General features: G+C 38.3%; 1 protein-coding gene across 12 annotated transcripts in view; it reads left to right on the top strand.

Moving 5' to 3' along the window:
- Positions 1 to 18544, top strand: part of PTPRM (protein tyrosine phosphatase receptor type M) — a 441163-nt gene that overhangs the window by 136600 nt on the left and 286019 nt on the right. For all 12 annotated transcript variants that reach the window (XM_064433927.1, XM_064433947.1, XM_064433884.1 and 9 more), the window contains 2 exons: positions 10769 to 10847; positions 13485 to 13600. In XM_064433927.1, coding sequence (XP_064289997.1) covers positions 10769 to 10847; positions 13485 to 13600 — 195 coding nt within the window. The remainder of the gene's footprint in view (positions 1 to 10768; positions 10848 to 13484; positions 13601 to 18544) is intronic.

The raw sequence follows: 18544 nt of genomic DNA, 5'->3' as shown, positions 1-18544 counted from the left end.
TTGCCCCATCATGTTCTAATGAAGAGTTTGGCAGTGTCCACTGCAGGTGCTCTGGGAGGCTGCAGTGGGCTCCTTTCTGTGGCTGCAGCATCTGATTTGTGAGGATGTCTCAAGTGAGCTCAGTCCGTCTGGTTTGAACCCTTTTGCTTTTAAGGAGGAAAAAAAAAGCTGAAAAACTTTCTGGAATCTTTTCCCTATGATTGTTTCACCCACAATGAAACAGAAAGTCCTAGTCCAAAAGGTGAGTCTGGAGGGCCAGGAGCATTTTATTCTTGGAATGTGGGATGCCTGGCAGTGGATGCAGTACTTACAGACCCAAAAGAGCCCACTTACTCATTTCTTCTGCCTCTGATAGTGTGTTCCTAGGCTGGGTCTGCATTTGCATCCAGTGTACTCCCCAAGATTCCTAGGAATTGCTGCAACTGCATTGTCAGGGCTTCCTGGAGGTTATTCAGGGAAAGCTTATGCAGCAAACTTCATGATGTGGATCTTTTATAATTGTCTGTAGCTCGATGAGGTGATACTCTTGTGCCTTTTTGAGAAGGGCAGACATATTGGGAGGGCTGAGGTTCACTTCAGGTGTGTAAGAGAAGCTGTGATACCTATCTCTGGAGCATAAGGCTGTATCTTGATCACAAAGTCCAAGCTTGGTTTAATTGTACATCTGTCAGAGTGGAAGGACATTGTGTATTAAGTGGTGTTTAGATGATGCTTTCTCTCATTTGGGGTTTGGTTTTAGGTAGTCCTGTGAGGAGCAAGGAGTTGGTATCCATAATCTTTAAGTGTGTCTTCCAGCTCAGGACATTTCCATGATTCTCTGAGGTCACATCAAGACCTCATGTTACCAATCTGATGCCAGTGCTGAGAATGCCTTCCAGTGCTGCCAAAAAGCCTGTCTTGACTGAAATATTGAGGACCAGTCTATGTTTTTAGCCTCAGTGGATGGTGGAAGAGGAGGATAGAGCATCCCATGGACAATTTTGTGGCTGACATTGGATACAACTCAATGATTTATAATGTGGGATTTACTGGAAAGTTTTGTAAACATGTTGGGTGGTTCAGGAGTACAGAATACTGTGTAAGTGTGTGACTGTGTCACTTATGTCCAAGTCTGAAATGTTCCCATCTGTATTGTGAATTAGTAGAGGAGCTTCCAGTTTTCTGTCTTCTGAAAGGAGTCTGGTTTTTTTGCCACAGAACTGCTCTGAAATCAGCAGTGAGTAAAAGAAGAGGGTTTTGCTTCAAAGTCTCACTCTAGCTCTGAATCAAAAGGCTGATGTGGACAGGTTAATTTTAGTAGAAGCAGCTTTTACTCTGACTATTGATTTTAGGGTAAATTAACATGATCTTAAAAATACACAAAACCTCTTTCAGTTTCAAATGTTATTACTAATGTTACTAATAATAATCTGTGTCAGATTTCTGACAGTATGATACATACAGTATTTGGCCATATAAACAGAAGGATAACCTTTCCCATCCTCTTGTTCCTCAAGACCTGCCGTCTGGATCATTCACCCTTATTTGTAGGTGGACCCTTACGTGCTTGGATGGGGTACTGCAGTTGAGCAGATTACCATGCATCAGCTGATGTATAATAGATGCCTGAGCCTGTCTGTAATGGATTCTGTGTGTTTTCCTTGCTGCTGGAAATGTTGACATTTTTGCATAATCTTTGTTTCGCTGTGGAGTATAGTAGGTAATTTTCTTTGCATTAGCTGCATATGGTCTGAAATAATACCTGGTTAGGTACTGCAGTTTAGCTGATGTGCCAAAAGATCTTATGCTATGTTAATATCCATGGCAGTGCAGGGAAGCAGTGTTAAATACTGCAGCTTCACTGGTTTCATTGTAAATAAGCTCATTTATTCTCAAGGAAGTGCTGTCACCATTTTAAGAGCTTACAGTTAATTGTCTTTGTTTTTGGTTGCCTCCATTCTCTCAGAGATCTATGATGCAATTTCCTCCCTTGAGTGCTGACATCTGCAATTTTTCATTGTTTCTGAGCTCCTTTCATCAGTTTTCATGCTTTTTCTTCACAGAGTTCATTTTGGGGAAGACAGGAAGTTAGCTGCAGGCAGCTGGGAGAAGGGTAGGAAGACGAGAGAGGGTATGCATGGATCTTGTTGAGTGCATGGCTCCAAGTTAGGTGACAGCTCAGGTGACTGCAGGAATAGTGGGGAAGGCCCAGGACTCGCCTGATAGGTATCTAACATAGTACCAAGTCTGTTTCTTGAGCTGCTATACATTTGAGTCCAAAACTCCAACCTCCTTTGGCACAAATCCATGTGTTCCACACAAGACCTTCAGAATATACAAGACTTCCTCCCAATGACTTTGAGTTTGTCTGACTTCACTGAATGTTATTAAGAAAAACCTCCTAAGAAGATTTTTAAGGAATGATGGAACCCTTTTTAACTTTTCTTATATGAAGGCTGGTAGCTTCCCAATGAGTAATCTCCAAGAGAACACATGACATTAATAGGTGAAGGGACAAAGCAATGTAATTGTGTGATTGTCTTTGTTGTGTTTTAAATCACATAATCTGTGTAGCCATCCACATCTGTGAATCTTTTGTAATTCCATTCCCTTAGCAGAACACCTGCAAGATGTCTAGATGCAAATGAAACCAAAATGTACTACAGAACTCAGAGAAAAAAAAATTATATATAACATTTCAGAGTTACAATATTTATACAGTTCAATATTTTTTCAAACACAGTGTGTTGTGTCTGTTTTGCTGTTGGAAAATGTAGGCAAAATAGGTCCTGCTGAATGGCAGCTGACTACAAATCAGATTATGTAGTATGGAGTGAATTTTAATCGAACTTCTAAAGACATATTGGTTTAAACCATGTATTGCAAACACATACAAGCAGAGTGTTCAAAAGATTTAATAATTAACAGTAGTTTATTATTGGAGCACCAGTTGCCCCAGCTTGTAAATATTTTTCAGGCTGGGTTTCTATTTAGAATCGACTCGTTAGAAGTACAGTCTTTGAACAAAATAATTAATTTCTTTTAATGCACCCTTTTCTTTCTGCCAGGTAGTTATTTGTGTATGTTGCACACCATAGGTAAGCTGTACTACGTACATACCACAAATCACAATTGCAACCTGTAACATGTAACAACGTTAATTGTTGATTACTTGCTGATTATTTAAATTGTCAAGCACTCTGACAATTAAGGATATATTTAATTCCATAAATAATGATCTTCTAAGTACTACTGCCTAACATTTGCCGTTGATTTTAGGGAATGTCTGCACTGCTGTCCAGTTAGTGATAACAGTGTGCTTGCAGTAACATGGGTTCAAGCTGCCAAACATCCTCTGAGTCCAAGATAATCAGCACAGCTTGTTCTTTTCTGCTGTGCCTGCTGGTCTCTGAGCTATTTGTTTCGAAGTAGCTGGTGTATTTCTGCAGGTACTAGTCTTATTTCTGTTTTATAAAATCACTTTAGGAGTGCTCCCCTGAGGAAGCATTGCCTTCCTCTTTTTAACATTGTGCCCAGGAGAAATTGTTTGCTTTACTGAGCTATTGTCTACTTGGTGCATCTTAAGCAAGAGCATCAAGGAGTTTATCGTGCCTTTGGAGACAGCCTGCAAACAAAACAAAGCTTCACATAATTCCTAAGACCTTCAGCCTCCTCCTAACTGGAGTAGAATTAGAATGTACATGGAAAAAGAGAATTGAACATTACATAGATTTTGCTGGTAAGTGGCAAGATTGTTTTTAGATTCTTGGGGAGCAGTCTCAGTAGGCTGAGAGGCTCTAAAATTGATGCTTTGAGATACAAGTCACGAAAAGGCTCCTCCTCTAGTGAGGAGAGGCTGGCAGAATTTTTTGGCTTGTGTTTTTATTGTCTCGAATGTTTTGGTGGTTTTTCTCATTTGGATTTTTTAGCAGGAGTAGAATCTGGTGGTTTCAGGGTTGTTTTCCCCAGATTAGTTAATAATTCTCAGACCAATTTGTAGTATTTAAAATAAATTTCATATTTTAAAAGCGTTGCTGTTTTGGAATATCACAATATGCAAAAGCTGCTACTGAGTTGAGTCTGGTGATGGAATTGTATTCCTTGCTTCTCACCCTTCAAGCAAGCAATTTAGCACAGCACCACTGCAAGTCACACACCATCTCCCTATCAGTTTTTATATTTTGAATTATTTGCTTTGTACTTTGCTGGAAGTCAGTCATGGCAGCAGTGAACTGAAACAAATCTTGATTAAATGAAACAACAAACACTGCGGATTTAAAATCCAGAAATGGAATTGAAAGGATTAAAAATAGCTTCCAGTATAGTAACACAACTGTCTGTGCCACTGCACCATCTTTAAATGTAAAATCCTATGAAGCTGGAGTGAAAAAATTGAGTAAGAGCCTGGCAGTAATTCCTTATCCTTTATAGTAAGGACACAAAGGAGTTACATGGTATCACTTCACAGAGATGAGATTTACCCTTCACCATTCTGACACATTCCCCTGTAAATTGGGAGTTTGGGGAATAAGAAGCAGCAGATCAAACCTAACTTTTAAAATCTGGACTTAAGCATACATTTGTTTCATAACCTGCTTTGCACATGTTTTGCTTGGAGTTAGGATCATGCAGTGTACTTAAATCCTCATCTAGGATAGAGTATTAAGCTTCTTGTGCAGTAAAAGTCAGGCTCATGTTCTCATGTGTTGTGTGTGTTGCCTTCAACTGCACACATACAGTTCCTGAACTGTGCTTTGAACTCCAAAGAAACTTTGAAATGCATATTGCATTTTGAAAAACAACCTGTGTCAGGCATCTTAAATAGCTCTTCTTCATTGACTTTTGTGCTTTGGGAATAACTATTTTGAGAAAGATGCACCAGGGCAAACCACATACCTAAATTTAAAAAACCCCAGCAGTCTAAAAATGTTCACAAGTATGGAGGCATGCATTTTTTGTGACAGACACAAGGCTCTGTTATTTGCTCCTGTCCCTTGTTCCTAAACCAGAAAAGCATTTGGGCCTTCAGTAGAGAAATACAAGACAGCAACTGGTTTAAAAACAGAAAGAGAATAATAAGATTTAACAAGCCTTAATGTCAGGAGTTCAGTTTTCAGGCTGGCTTGCTTGTTTCTTTGTGGTTTCGGATTGGCAGCAGCCACCAAAATGTTGTTTCATGTGCTTGAGTGCAGGTGTGAGGGCCACGTGGTAGTCCTGTAGGAGTGAGAGGTGGGGAGGGAAATGACATGGAGCAAATTCCCAGCCAGGGAGGCCTGAACACAATTTAAGCAGGCCCCCGTCCATAAGCTGTGATGGACCGCTGTGATGGACCTCTGTGAGCCTGGGAAGGACCAGGTCAGGAACCTCCCTTCACATGGCTTTGATGAGAAAGCAGTTGCTGCTGTTGTGATAAGGCAGGTAGTCCTAGCACGAAGAATTCAACCCACAGGGTGCAAGCCAGTTTTCTGGAGAGAAACTGTTCCCAGTGCCTGGTACAGTGCAGTCAGAGAAAGGTGCTCCGTGCAGTAGAGCAGAGCGCAGCGTGTGATGCAGCACTGCCTGCACCAGGACTGCAGCCTGAGTTAAAGCAGCTTTCTTAGTACTCCTGTCTCTTTCTTGTTTTTGCAAAGTGCTATTTTTAAGTCATGTGAAGGACAGTGTTTATATTAGGTACAATCCACCTTTTGACTGAAAGTGTTGTAATTTTGCAGCAACAAAGACAGGAATTTACAGAGTGAGGTTGTGTGGCAACAAAACCTGTTTATTTCTATTGTTCTTTGGAACAAACGAGTTATCTTGAGTCGCACATTTTCAGCAGTAAGCATTTATGTTGGTGAGCAGACCCCCTTTCTTTGTTCATATGTAGCAAGGGGAAGTGGCAGGAATGAAAAGCTAATTTTGCTCTTCAGTGAAGCAGGGAGGATCAGGGACAGTGCAGTGCTAAGCTGCTTCCCTGGTTCCTGTTTGGCAGGCCTGCTGCAGGGAGAGTGGTGTAAAACAGCTCTTAGGGCAGTGTTCAGCAGTTTTTCCTGAGCAAATGAATTCCGTGTTTTAACCAGTTGTTTCCGGACTGATAAGGTGGCGGAATAATAGGCAAAAAATCCAAGGGCCGCCCAGTCTGATGTGGCTGGAGTGTTTTCTCTGTTTTGACTGGAGTCTTTTGTATTGCCTGCAGGTGTTGCATCAGCCATGAGAAAAAGCAAAGTTTGGACGTGACAGTAAAAAAGTTAACATTTACAGGCCAGGCTACTTTTCAAATAGAAAATTATGGAGAAAATTGGATGTGAGATATAAGTTTCTAGGTTTCATTTCTAGTGAATTTACTAGGAAAACTGATCCAGATTTGTGAAGATTCTTGACATCCCCTAATGTAAGGTTTTCAAGGCTACCAGAAGTGTTTCTCAGATGTCTCTCTCACAGTGTGTAGCACTCTTACTAGGACTTTGAGAAACCTGGAATGCATAGGATCAAAATACTTCTTTTAATTTAAAAAGAGAGAATGCTTAGTTAGCAGACATTTGAGTCTGTAATCTTCATTCATCAATTCAAATAAAATACTGAATTTGTATACAGCAATTGATAGTATTTCACAGCCTGTGAACAGAAGAGGGATTGTATTACTATACTTGGAATAAACTGTCATGTTCATACAATCATAGAATGATTTAAGTTGGAAGGGACCTTAAACATCATCTAGCTGCAAATTCCTGCTGTAGCTGGGACACCTTCCATAAAACCAGGTTTCTCAAAGCCCCATCCAACCTATATTTGAACACTGCCAAGGGTGTGGGGCTCAGTTTCTCTGGTAAACCTATGCCAGTGTCTCACCACCCTTAAGTAACCAGTAAAGATTTTCTTACTAATATCTAATCTAAATCTGTTCTCTTTCAGTTCAAAGCCATCGCCCCATGTCATATCACTATGTGCCTTTGTCAAAAGTCCCTTTCCAGCTTTCCTGTAGGTCCCTTTTAGGTACTGAAAGGCCATGGAAAGATTTCCAGTATGGTGATCTATACCCACACACATTACAGGTGTACCTATACGTGGTTATAGGTACACCTGTACTGTGGTATCCCATAATGAGGCCAAGTTGAATGGGGCTCTGAGCAGTCTGATCTAGTGCAGGGTGTCCCTGCCCATGACAAAGGGGCTGGAACTAGATGACCTTTATGGTCCCTTCCAACCCAAACCGTTCTGTGATCCCTGGAGACTTCTCTTCTTCAGGCTGAACAATCCCAGCTGTCTTCATAGGGGAGGTGCTCCACCCCTCTGACCATCTTTGTGGCTCTTCTCTGAACTTCCTTCAACAGGGTTTGTGCCCTTCCTGGGGGCCCCAGAGCTGGATGCAGTACTCCAGGTGGGGTCTCACTGAAATGGAGTAGCGGGGGAAAATCACTTGCCTTGACCTTTTGGCTATGTCTGTTTTGATCCAGCCCAGGATGCGGTTGGCTTTCTGGGCTGCAAGTGCATGTGGCTGGGCTGTTTTGAACTTCTCATCTAGCACACCCTCAAGTCCTTCTCCTCAGGTCTGCTGTCATTCCCTTCTGACTGGTCTGTATTTGTGCATATTTTTTCCTCCTATATATGAATCAGTGTCTGTCTTTGACAATATGTCACTATTGGCTTTAGTGTCTCTAAAGTGGCATATTCCATTTCAGAAGAGACTAAAGGTTGCATTTATTAAAGTTGATACCAGTTTGGCTATTGCTTTTCATGGAAACACCATTTAACTGACAGTATTTCAATTTGTAATACTTTTCTTTGGAATATACTCTCTTTAATGTCAATAATTGTAATTCAGTTGTAAGTCCAATGGCATTTTCTTGATATGCTGCCTGGCTTTTTTGTGGAATGACATTTTTGGTATTTTGTCTAGAGATACAGCAGGGTGTTTTAGATCAGTTGTTGAGTTTCTCTGCTGTTGTCATTGGCAGTTCTGATTCAGTTGTTTCAAGGTTGTCATTTCTGCCTATGAACTGAAGGAATAGGAATCTACAAGCTTTTTTAGCTGTGAGTAGCTAGCAATATTGAGGTGCTTAAAGCCTCTCAGAGAACCTGTAGCTAAGCTTCTGTTATGAATTATAGAAATTCTTCTGTGATCTACCGGGGTATTGCAAAATGTTTTCTTTTCTAAAGCTCAGATTATTGGTCTTGCTGGAAGTCAGGTAGTTCTTTAGAAAAGACACTCCTATGCAGCATTAAAAAAAATAGTTAAGTCCCTGTTATCTGGCAGTACCATTTCTAGCAGAAAACTTTTGACTGGTTTAGCTGGCTGCTCCACAGGTGTGCTTGTGCCAGTTCCTCAGGATATTTTTACAATTTCTCATGCCTGAAAGCCGAGAACCTGAAAAAATACTTTACTCTGCAGTGATGGGATCATGGATCAGGTAGGCCTTTCAGATGACTTTGTGCAGCTGCTCTTATGCTGAGTATTCCATAAGAAAGAGAGGGTTGGTTTTTGTTTTAGTTTGTTTTTTTTTTTTTTTTAAGTTCTATTTCAGTAAAACCCAGAAAGTTAGTTGTTAATGTATTTTTCTTCTTGACAGAGAGAGCTCAAAGTCACTAGGGAATACAGGAAACAAATCAGTAACTGTCCCCAGCCCTCTGTGTTTTTAGAGACAGGTCTTTGCATGCACACCACCTAGATTCAGTTGTCTCTGGGACTTACTTTGTGGCTACATATTTCCCTGGGAAACTTTTCCATAATTTCTGAGACGTGGTTGTCTGCTCCCAGTTCTCCACTACCATATTTGGAACATCCCTGCCTCAACTGCAGGTTTCTGAGGCTGTGCTGTGGCTCTCACATCCTCTGGTCTTTCAGGTGTTCTCACTTTAAAATAGCTTGGTAGCTCTTCAGGAGATGGAGCAGCCTCTTTTTTTCAAGGCCCTCAGCATAATTACTTTTTTTCAGAGATGTAACACAAATGCAGAATGTGCAATTTTTCATATTTCTTAATAGATAGAAATGCTTGCTCTTTTTTTCCAGGTTCAGTGACTGAAAGCAGGAGCTGCATTCTTGGGTCTTGCACTGCTGTTAAAACTTAGGGTTACTTAGTGCACATTACCTCTCTATTTCCATTTCGAGGCTATTAAGATGAGGGCAATAATCATGGTTAGAAAGTTATTTCAGGTCTCTGAATGCAGGTTATTCTTTGAGTCTTTGCTCTTTCTCTTCTTTAAAAAGTTCTTCCCAAGATAGTTAAGACCAATTTTATCAGGAGATCTTCTTTTTAGGAAAGAGATCCTTTGAAATTTTGAATGGTGTTGCTCCTGGATGTTCTACTAAATGCTGGGAGCCAAATCCATACCCTGTTGTGCCTGTTGCTGTGGATCAGTAATACCAACTTCAAGAGTCAGTAGAGTGCCATCTGGCATTTAGAAATCCAGCTGGGTAACCTTTTTCTTGTAGAACTTGTTTCTGAAATATTTCTTTGGCTGCATTTGGACTTTGCTTATTGACATCTTGTGTTTTCTTTCTTGCTGCATGATTCATGTAGTGGCAACACTGGCACTTTAAGTTGAAATTGTGTGTAGACAGGAGGCAGAACTAGAATGGAGCAAGTATTTTTTTTTCCTTTTCAGCCATGTGGGCTTAAGGCCATATTTACAGCAATTTTATTCCAGTGAGACTGGGAGGGAGAAATGGACAGAGGTTAGGAAGAAGAAATTTGGGAGAGAACAGGTCGGTGTCCATAGGTGGAGCAATGAAAAACAAGGGAGAAGACAGAGGCAGAAGGGCATGAAGGCTTTTCTCACTGAAAGGTTTTAAAATCAGAATTGGTGTTCTAAGAGTGTTTATTCAACATCAGGAAATTGTGATATATTATGGAGCTGTACGTTATCCTCATAACGTATTTGCATTCTGTATCATTCAGTAAAGGGATATGGTATATAGCGTGAGCATCTGTTCCATGGTCAAGTACAGCATATGTGTGAAAAATGGTTTCTAAACTTTGTCTTCCTCAGGGTGATTCCTGAAATCAGTTACACAAGGCAATTAGAGTTAACTTCCCAAGCAAAAGTAAAATATTAACAAAATAAAAAAATCACTACCTGGATTTAAGCATGCACTTCTTGAGCATTGGTATGGGAATGTACCTGCTGACATTACTGGCATATTTTCTTCTATTCCATATAAACATTCTTGGGATGTTCGAAGCTAAGGCTGCCAAACTTTGGAGAGGTTTACTTTAGAGTGTACTCAGCTCAGATGGTGAGAATGGTCCATTTATTTTGTGACCTATTTATAGCCATTAAACAAACCGTGGCAAATGGATCTGCTTTGCTTAATTCACTGCAATTGGTGGACAATTAACAAGCATGAAAAATACATTCCTGAAAATAGGTATGTTTGTGTCTGATACCCTGCAAATCTCTGTATACTACAACATTGTAATTTTTAAAATGAAAGCTGTTCATTTTTCAAGACAAAGAGTTGAAAGTATAATACTGCTCTTAATACTTAAGGCATTTTTTAGACCACTCCTTTCGTAGACCAAAGTAGTTATCTAATAAATGACCAGTTGGAGAGATTGGTTATTTCTACTGTGAGTGACATATGATCCTCCTTGCAAATCTCCAAAAATTATGTAAACATGAAAAAATGTAATTTTAAGTTATGGTTAATTTTAATGATAAGAGCAACATGTTTTGAGGGTTTTATGATGGTGTTTTGTTTTCCAGGTGTTCATAACATACTGAAAGAGTTGATGTATTTTTCCATGACAAACTATTTTTATATTCCCTGTGTTCCAAAGATGCTAACTGAAATTCTCTTTCTGCTTCTCAGGTTGTTTTTGAAGTGGTTACTTCAGGTCACTCTGGATATGTGGCTATTGATGAAGTGAAAGTTCTAGGACATCCATGTAGTAAGTACCTATCTGGTGTTGTAAAGCCAGATCCCCTAAAATGAATGTGCTACTATGCTTTGATAAATGTAAGGAAATGTATCTTTGATAAAGATAAGGAAAATGTCAGAAAATGTCACTGCCAAAAGTACAGGCTGAGTATATATATGAAATGTTGCTAAACATGGCATCATTGCACCTTATTGTCTTTAAAGACATCTCTGCTATGTGCACCTTGTGTACAGCACTTAGCATGAGTCCCAAACTCCAACTGGGCCATATGGCAGCTCCTTTAGAAAAAAATCACCAAATCATCATGATTCTGTGATTCAAAGATTTGTTGATGAGGTTTCTGTCTGCATCATAAATTCAGTGCAACACAAGCTGAGACATTAGTGAGAGCACATAACCAACACAACAGCTGACTATATAAAATTATTTTTCTCAAGGCTTAGTAGGAAGAAAACTCAGCTGGCTAAGGACTGAGGCTTTGCTAAGCAAGGTTACTCAGGGTACTTCCCAAGGTTCATGGCTCACTTTCTGCACTGTTTTACTTCTTCATGCTTCAGATATATTTCTTTACTGTTAAGGATGTTGTTTATATTATATTATATTATATGTTTATCCTTATTGTTATATCCTTAACATTTTATTGTTAAGGATATGTAATAATTAATTATTCTGAATTGTCAATTCAAACCTTGTAAATAAAGCTTTAATGTGGTAATCCAGACATAATTAAATAAAACATTACTTCACATGTGTGCTGTTTGTTAAATAAGATGTTTTAAGATCATACATAGGATAGTAGGATGTGATCTTACTGACCAAATGACTGAGTGGGGAAGAAGACACCAACTTCTGTGTGATTGTTCCTCTTATCGCATATTGTGCTTGCATGCATTTGTTGTAGCTTTTAAGTAAGAGCTGTGAGTCCAAATAAAAAGTGCTCTATCAGTTAGTATCAAAGCACCTCATAAAAATGGTTTTAGTGTTAATGGCAGGAAGAGATACACATTTCTTCAAATAGAGAGACAGTTATGCAGAATCAGCACCTGTTATTTCTGAGTCACTTATTTCTAATAAACACGGCAGGCTCTCATGTTTAGAAAGTATAGGTGCTTCTGCATTTTGAATTTATATCCTTGGTTCAGGTAGGATACGTCTGAAGCAGCATTTTAGTAGCTTACTAAATTTTTTTTTTTACAGATCTTGAGAGGTTTGATGTTTGCATTTGTACCAATCAATTCCCAAAACCTGCAAATAATTCTTGTTAATGTGGAGACTGAGTTATAGCCCATAGCATGTAGAGTTCTAACACAACAGTATTGAAATGCAGAAGCTTTAATGAAAAGTTCTTTGATGAAGTAATTAAAATGTTAGAAATTAAGACATCAAACCAGTTAAATTGTCTAAAGAAAATTGAAAAAGTGTGAAAATTGAAGTAAAATTACTTCAAGTGTCTAAAACTTTGTAAAGCTCATGATGATATTCTTTCTGTGTATTCCCAGAAAAATAGTTCTGGAATTATTAACTCTTCAAACAAAATTGAAATGGGAGAAATATTAGATAGGCAGTTGCCAGGGTAGTATGAACAAAGACCAAGCAGAAGACAGCTTGTAGGCACACAGAAATTAAAGGAATGGGTTGTGGTAGAATGGGCTGGGTTTTTTGTGTGTGTGTGTTTGTTTTTAAAACCTAATGCTCATCTCCACTTAGGCCATACTTGGTAATTCAGAAAAGCTAGTTTGTTAGCTTTTAATAAGACCCAGGAAACAGTAAAATTGAAGGAGCTAAAAGCAGGTTTAAAAAAAAAAGAAAAAAAAAGTGACAGGTGAGAAATGGGGACAATACTAAAGAATTGTGCTGGATATTCTGACATTAATAGTTTCATTGGCAAAAAAGTGGAAAATTTTGGCCTAAACTGTCTGCCTTAATTGGGAAATATTTTCAGAAAAAAAGGCTGTATGTGTAATAAATTTGCCATAAGGACAGTTACAAAAATATTTTATCCCCTAGTTAAATATTAATTGGAGCTATTTTATTCCATCTCTTCCTTCTCATGGTGTCTTGCACTGGATATTTAGCAACTCTTTCATGAAGTTATCTATTTATAAATTCCTAAAAAATACAGTTTCTCCCAGTAATAAGGATTTTTAAGAAAATATCATCAATACTTTCAGTGCCTGTAATGCTCTGCTAGAAAACAGATGTTTTGTTTTGGGATTTTTTGTGTGGTGCTGTTGAGAAGCATTATGCTTAAAGAATGCAGCTGTAGTTGGTGAGGAGTGTTATGTTAGTATTGTACCTCTTTAGTGGGCTGCATTTCTAAAGGATCTCTTCTATAGACTGTGTAACTCGTTAAGAAGAAAAACCTAATAGGTTTGTCTTCAAAACATTATTAATTTCCAATATGATCTTTTTTTAATTGTTACTACAAGAGGGATGCTGAGCTAAGATAGTTTACACAGCAGGAACAATTATACAGCGCCCTTCTATTCTGCTCTTTCCAAGCCATGGAAGTAAATCAACCTAGAATCTAGCATGTGGTCAATGACTTGAACCTTTTAAAGCAGAACTATTTCATTTGTTTGGTGTATTTTTTATAGCCGGTACTTGGGTCTTGCATAACTTTGACACTTGTATCTTGTCCAACAGCAAAAACTCCCCATTTCTTGCGCCTTCAGAGTGTGGAAGTCAATGCAGGACAGTTTGCTACTTTTCAGTGCACTGCCAATGGTGGAACAGACTCAAGTGACAGACTCTGGTTACAGGTAATTTCTTTTTTTCCTGATGCTCTGGTATCTGGAGAGAGGAGAGAGTCTGAAAGGAATATAAAACATGAAAAATTATGGGCTGTCAATTTCATCAATATTAGATTTTATAGTGCCTTTGAACTGCTCCATGGTAGGTATTCCTTAGTAGAAAGTGCTACTGGGAGATCTTCTTGCCTTGTTTCAGTGGAATGCCTTACTAAAAATAAAGGTACTGTTTTCCTTACATGTGGCAATCATGAGTAAAGGCTAAATCCCCAAGGAAGAACAGATTTCTTACAATGATTGTGCTGACTAACTGCAACATTATGCATAATGGTTTTCTTGGCTTACCTCTATCTCTATACAGTATTTTCCACTAAAATTCCATTCTTACAGTTTAGGTGTAGAGAAGACTGTGTATAACAGTGAAATCTGACCTTCTGTATTACAGAGCCAAAGAGTTACTTCTATTCATTGAGTCCATTGTCTTTTACTTAATTGGTAATGTAGTTTCTAGATGGGTGTCAGATCTTGATTTAAAATCTGCCTCCAAATAATTTTCTTTAGTAAAGATAGCGTTCCCTTATTCATATGTGTAGCCTGGTATCAAAAATATGCTTTTTTTGCTTGCTGTCTTTTAATAATGGGGTGCAAATTTTATGGGTCTCTTGCTGCCAGTATTACACAGTTGTTCCCTACAGCAAGCAATAGTGAGTGTTTGTATAGCAGCCTCCAGATTCCTGTGATTTCCATACATGAAAACCAACATGCCAGAACTGAGTTTTTGAGAGAAGGAAGTAAGGACAGTGTCTGAGAAATTCAGTCAGACAAAGCTGCAGTAAGTGGAGAAAGTGGGATAGGTGAAATTGGCAGTGGTAACAGGTGGGGCTTAGAAATTAAATTCTCTATGCTTTTAAGCAGTTTCAGGATTTTACTGTAGTTAACCTTTTACATTGCATTTGCATTTTGTAAATTATTTAAGTGTATCAGGTTAAACAACCAAGTAGTTAGAAAAAATCTAACACCAAAAAAATTAAAATAATTTGAAATGCAAAGCCTCTTATTTATCTCTACATGAATGATGAATTATCTCTGTTCAGAAAGAGCCTGATCAAATACATTGAAGGCAATGAAGATCTCCTTTGGTTTTATTTGGGTTTACTGGGTATTTCCAACCTATTGCTGATACAAGACTGATATTTTTCTAGCACTCCAGCACCTTAAAGACAGTATTCACTTTGAGTTGGTAGAATTAGACTCCTGTCTTTCTGAAGCCACCAGGATTTTTTGAAAGAATTATTTTTCTAGTCATGAAAGGGTTTAGCATGTATGGGAAAATAACAGTTTGCTATTTCATCAGTTACATCCTTTCTAGAACCTTTGAACTTCAATGTAATGCTCTACTGTAAAACTGAAGGTAGAATTCAATAAAAAGGAAATCCACATTCCATTCAGTTTTTCCAAATACTTCAGGGCAGTATCATTTCACCTTCAATTTTTTTCACAGAATTTAGGACACTCGCACATTCTTTAGCCAAATGTAATTTCTTTATTGTAGAAATTAAATACACTTCAAGACTTTATGTAATATACAACTATTTTATTAACAGCATAGCAATTCCAAAATATCTGAGCTTAGTTGAGTTGATTGTGTGTATATGTGATTATGAGATTTTTATTTTTTTTCTACATGAAGCATAAGAAAGGAGTGACAGACTTTTAAAGGAATTCTATCTTCCTACAAGGCCACTTTTTATTTATTCTGCCTCTACAACTATTGGTCCCCCTGGTAACCAGCCTAAGGTTGTGCAAATTCCAGGTGTGACTTTGCATAAGAATGTTTCAGAAGTTGACAGGATCTCCTGGATAACTTGGATTTATTCTTGCACTTGTTTGTCAGTTTCCACAGATGTCTGCTGCAAGTTAGAGTGAGACAGATCAAACAGCTCCATGTGTGGGGTGCTGCAGAGTGAGGCTATGAGAGAACAGCACCCTACAGAAGCAGCCGTATTTTAGCACACTAGGTCATTACTGGGGAACAGATCCCAGCCTTTGCAGCTGTCCACTCATACCTGACTCCCTAGTTTTGTAGTTTGATGTTGAGGAATTGTGTGTATGCCTGTGTATGACATCCCATGACACTGCTGCAGGACTGTGAGTGTGCAGTGCAGCTGTCAGTAGCAGCTGTCAGAAAACATGGAGACATGGCATCTTCTACATCATATGACTGGTTAAATGGGCATTGAAGATCCTTGTGTTCCCAGCAGCACTAAACCCAATATTCAACTACAAACATCTTTATAAAAGACATTCTTATATACACTAGAGCCAGAATAAAATGAACTCCATTCCCTGGGAACACTTATCCTAGCACTCAGGTAAAAGGTATTCATGCTTTAGTGGTACTAAAAACAAATCATGCAATCTCTATGATATGCTTAGTTTGTTCACTAGTAAGACCAAGCCTTTTCTACTATCCTTCTGTGGTCTTTCATTACACCTGTAAAACCTTAAGGGTACATAATAGTAAATAAATAAAAAAATACAGTTGAGTGATATTATCAGGGGCTTTTCAACATTTCTGCCATGTAAGTCATATCAGGAGACATAATCTGTTTGGATTTGACAATTTCAGAATACTATGAGATAATTTGCTCCCAAATGATTTCCAGTACCTGTCATTTTTTTTAGATTCATGTTGTTAGTCTGAAATGCAGGTAAATTGCCAGGATGATATCACAAACCCACTGAATTCAGTGACATTTCTGCAGTTTCTAGTACTGGCAGGATTTCCCTACTGTACTTCTGCCTCTTTTATTTAGTACTTCTCTGCTTCTGTGCAGCAGAGTTCAAGTTTAGAGGTACACATTTATCTGATGAACAAATTCTTTATTTTTTACAGTCTGCTGGACTGTGAGGGTAAATGTTCTTTAAAACAAATGAACAATTGTGAGTTGGTTCATTATTTCAGTCTCCATGTCTTTCCTAAGTATTTGTTGGAAACAGCATACATGTTATAAGTCTAGTAATGCCCAGGCCTTGAAGCAGTCCTAAGTGAAATCCATAAATCATACTTCACTTGCCTCACTTTTTTTTTCGTTCTCTTTTCAAGTCTTTCCCACTCTTATTCCCTATGGAACATGAAGTCTGTTAATTTATGGAGTATTGTAGAACTTTCTACAATTGAAAGGGCCTGGAGGGAATCACAATTCATATGTTAGCTGCCCAAATTAGACCACTGAGGTATGAAATTTGTTTCATGATGCTGTGATCAGTATTTACTCTTTTGGGAAAGGGAAGACAGAAAGCTGTTTACCTACTACATAGTGCAAAACAACATTTTTTCTCATTCCACTAGGCAGCCATACTCCCTGGTTCATGAGCTATGATCACAAGCTTGTCAGATAATCTCACAGCAAATTGTGGGTATTTTCAGTCATACTATTTCAGGTTAAATTCAAATGAAAGGTCTCAAGAAAACCACAAAGTATCATACAGGTTTGTTTTCGTTGTTGTAATGAGTGTCTGGTTAATAAGGTCATCGGTTAGATGATATGTTTATGAATTCACATCTCAACTAGCTTAAGTTCTTAATGTAAACATACCTTAAAAATAAATCTGAATTTCTACAGTTAAAAGATGTGTCTAATCTGCTTGCATTTTATTTTTCACAACTGTGAACAACACAGGTTATTGCCAGTATGGGATGCCTCTTTCTCTCCTATTGGGTGGTTGAGCAAAAAATGTCATCCCTGTGCTCCTTACTGTGCTCCCACTGTTGGAAAGAAATGAACAGGTGCAACACTGAACCATTAATGGTCAAATGAAAGCAGCTGAGACAGTCTTCTGAAAAGCCTGTTGGTGTCCAGTAAATTGGCATAGGAGAGAGGGTATAGAAATCCTTTTTGGAAGTAACCTGCTTTTGGTTCATCATGTTGGCTTGCAAGGAATTGACTTGGTTTTCCTTAGCTTCTGAGGCCTGTCTCCATCTCTTCATTTTCCCATCCTTATCTGCTGCTCCTCATTATTTGCAGTGGGTTCGTTCAGTTGCCTCTGAGTGCTGCTTATTCTTAGAATGAGCTACAGTATGATTTATGGAAAGTTGCTGTCAAATCATACCCAGATATAATGAAATTCCATTTTAATATCAAACACAATCTTTTGGTGTTGCAATTGCATTTTTCAGACATGTGCTTTGACTCAATGTGAGTAGCCTTTCTTGAGCGAGGTTCCTCAAAGAGTGGAAAGCTATAGTTGATGAAAAAGAGAGGTCATCACTTCACTGCAGTAATTTATTTTTCCTGGCATTATTCTAAAACACAGGTGAAATGTAAATAGTTACTTTAAAATGTAATTGTCAGACATATAAATTGTATTGCAGAAATAGAGAACTGAAAGTAGAAATTTGAAGGTGAGCAGATAACAATGGGATCTCAGGATGTGTCTGACAGCTGTAGTAAGCAGCATCATCAGATTTACCTGTAGCAAGAGACTAATGGATATTTTTTGATAAAAGGGGAGAGGTTGAAATCTTTCATGCCTTGGTTTATGCATGCAGCATGTGTACTACTTCATTTGCAGCCAAGAAACTAAGAACAGTATCAGTTCAATGGTCAATCTCTCTTCTACCTTATGTAAATACTTTATTTCCTGGATTTGGCTTTTTTTTCGTCTTTCTTCAAAGCTGCCTTTCACTTTATTCAGTGTAGTTTTTGTGTATCCTTAGTAATCTTTGGCTGAAGGTGTGAAGACTATGAAAGATTTTATGCATCTATGTACAAAACTCCCTGTATGCATTATTTATTACTTTTTCAAAGGAAGAGATATAGTCCTGTGTCAGAGGGAGTTCTGGAAAGCAAATTGTTTTTCTCAGGAATACAAACATACCCAAATGACAGATATCAAAAACATCCTTGTAAGAATGTAGAACAAGTGAAATTACTCTTTGCAGATGATGAAAAT

This window comes from Passer domesticus, chromosome 1, assembly GCF_036417665.1.
Source record: "Passer domesticus isolate bPasDom1 chromosome 1, bPasDom1.hap1, whole genome shotgun sequence".
Taxonomy (NCBI): Eukaryota; Metazoa; Chordata; class Aves; order Passeriformes; family Passeridae; genus Passer; species Passer domesticus.
This window is presented reverse-complemented; position numbering and strand designations above follow the sequence as displayed.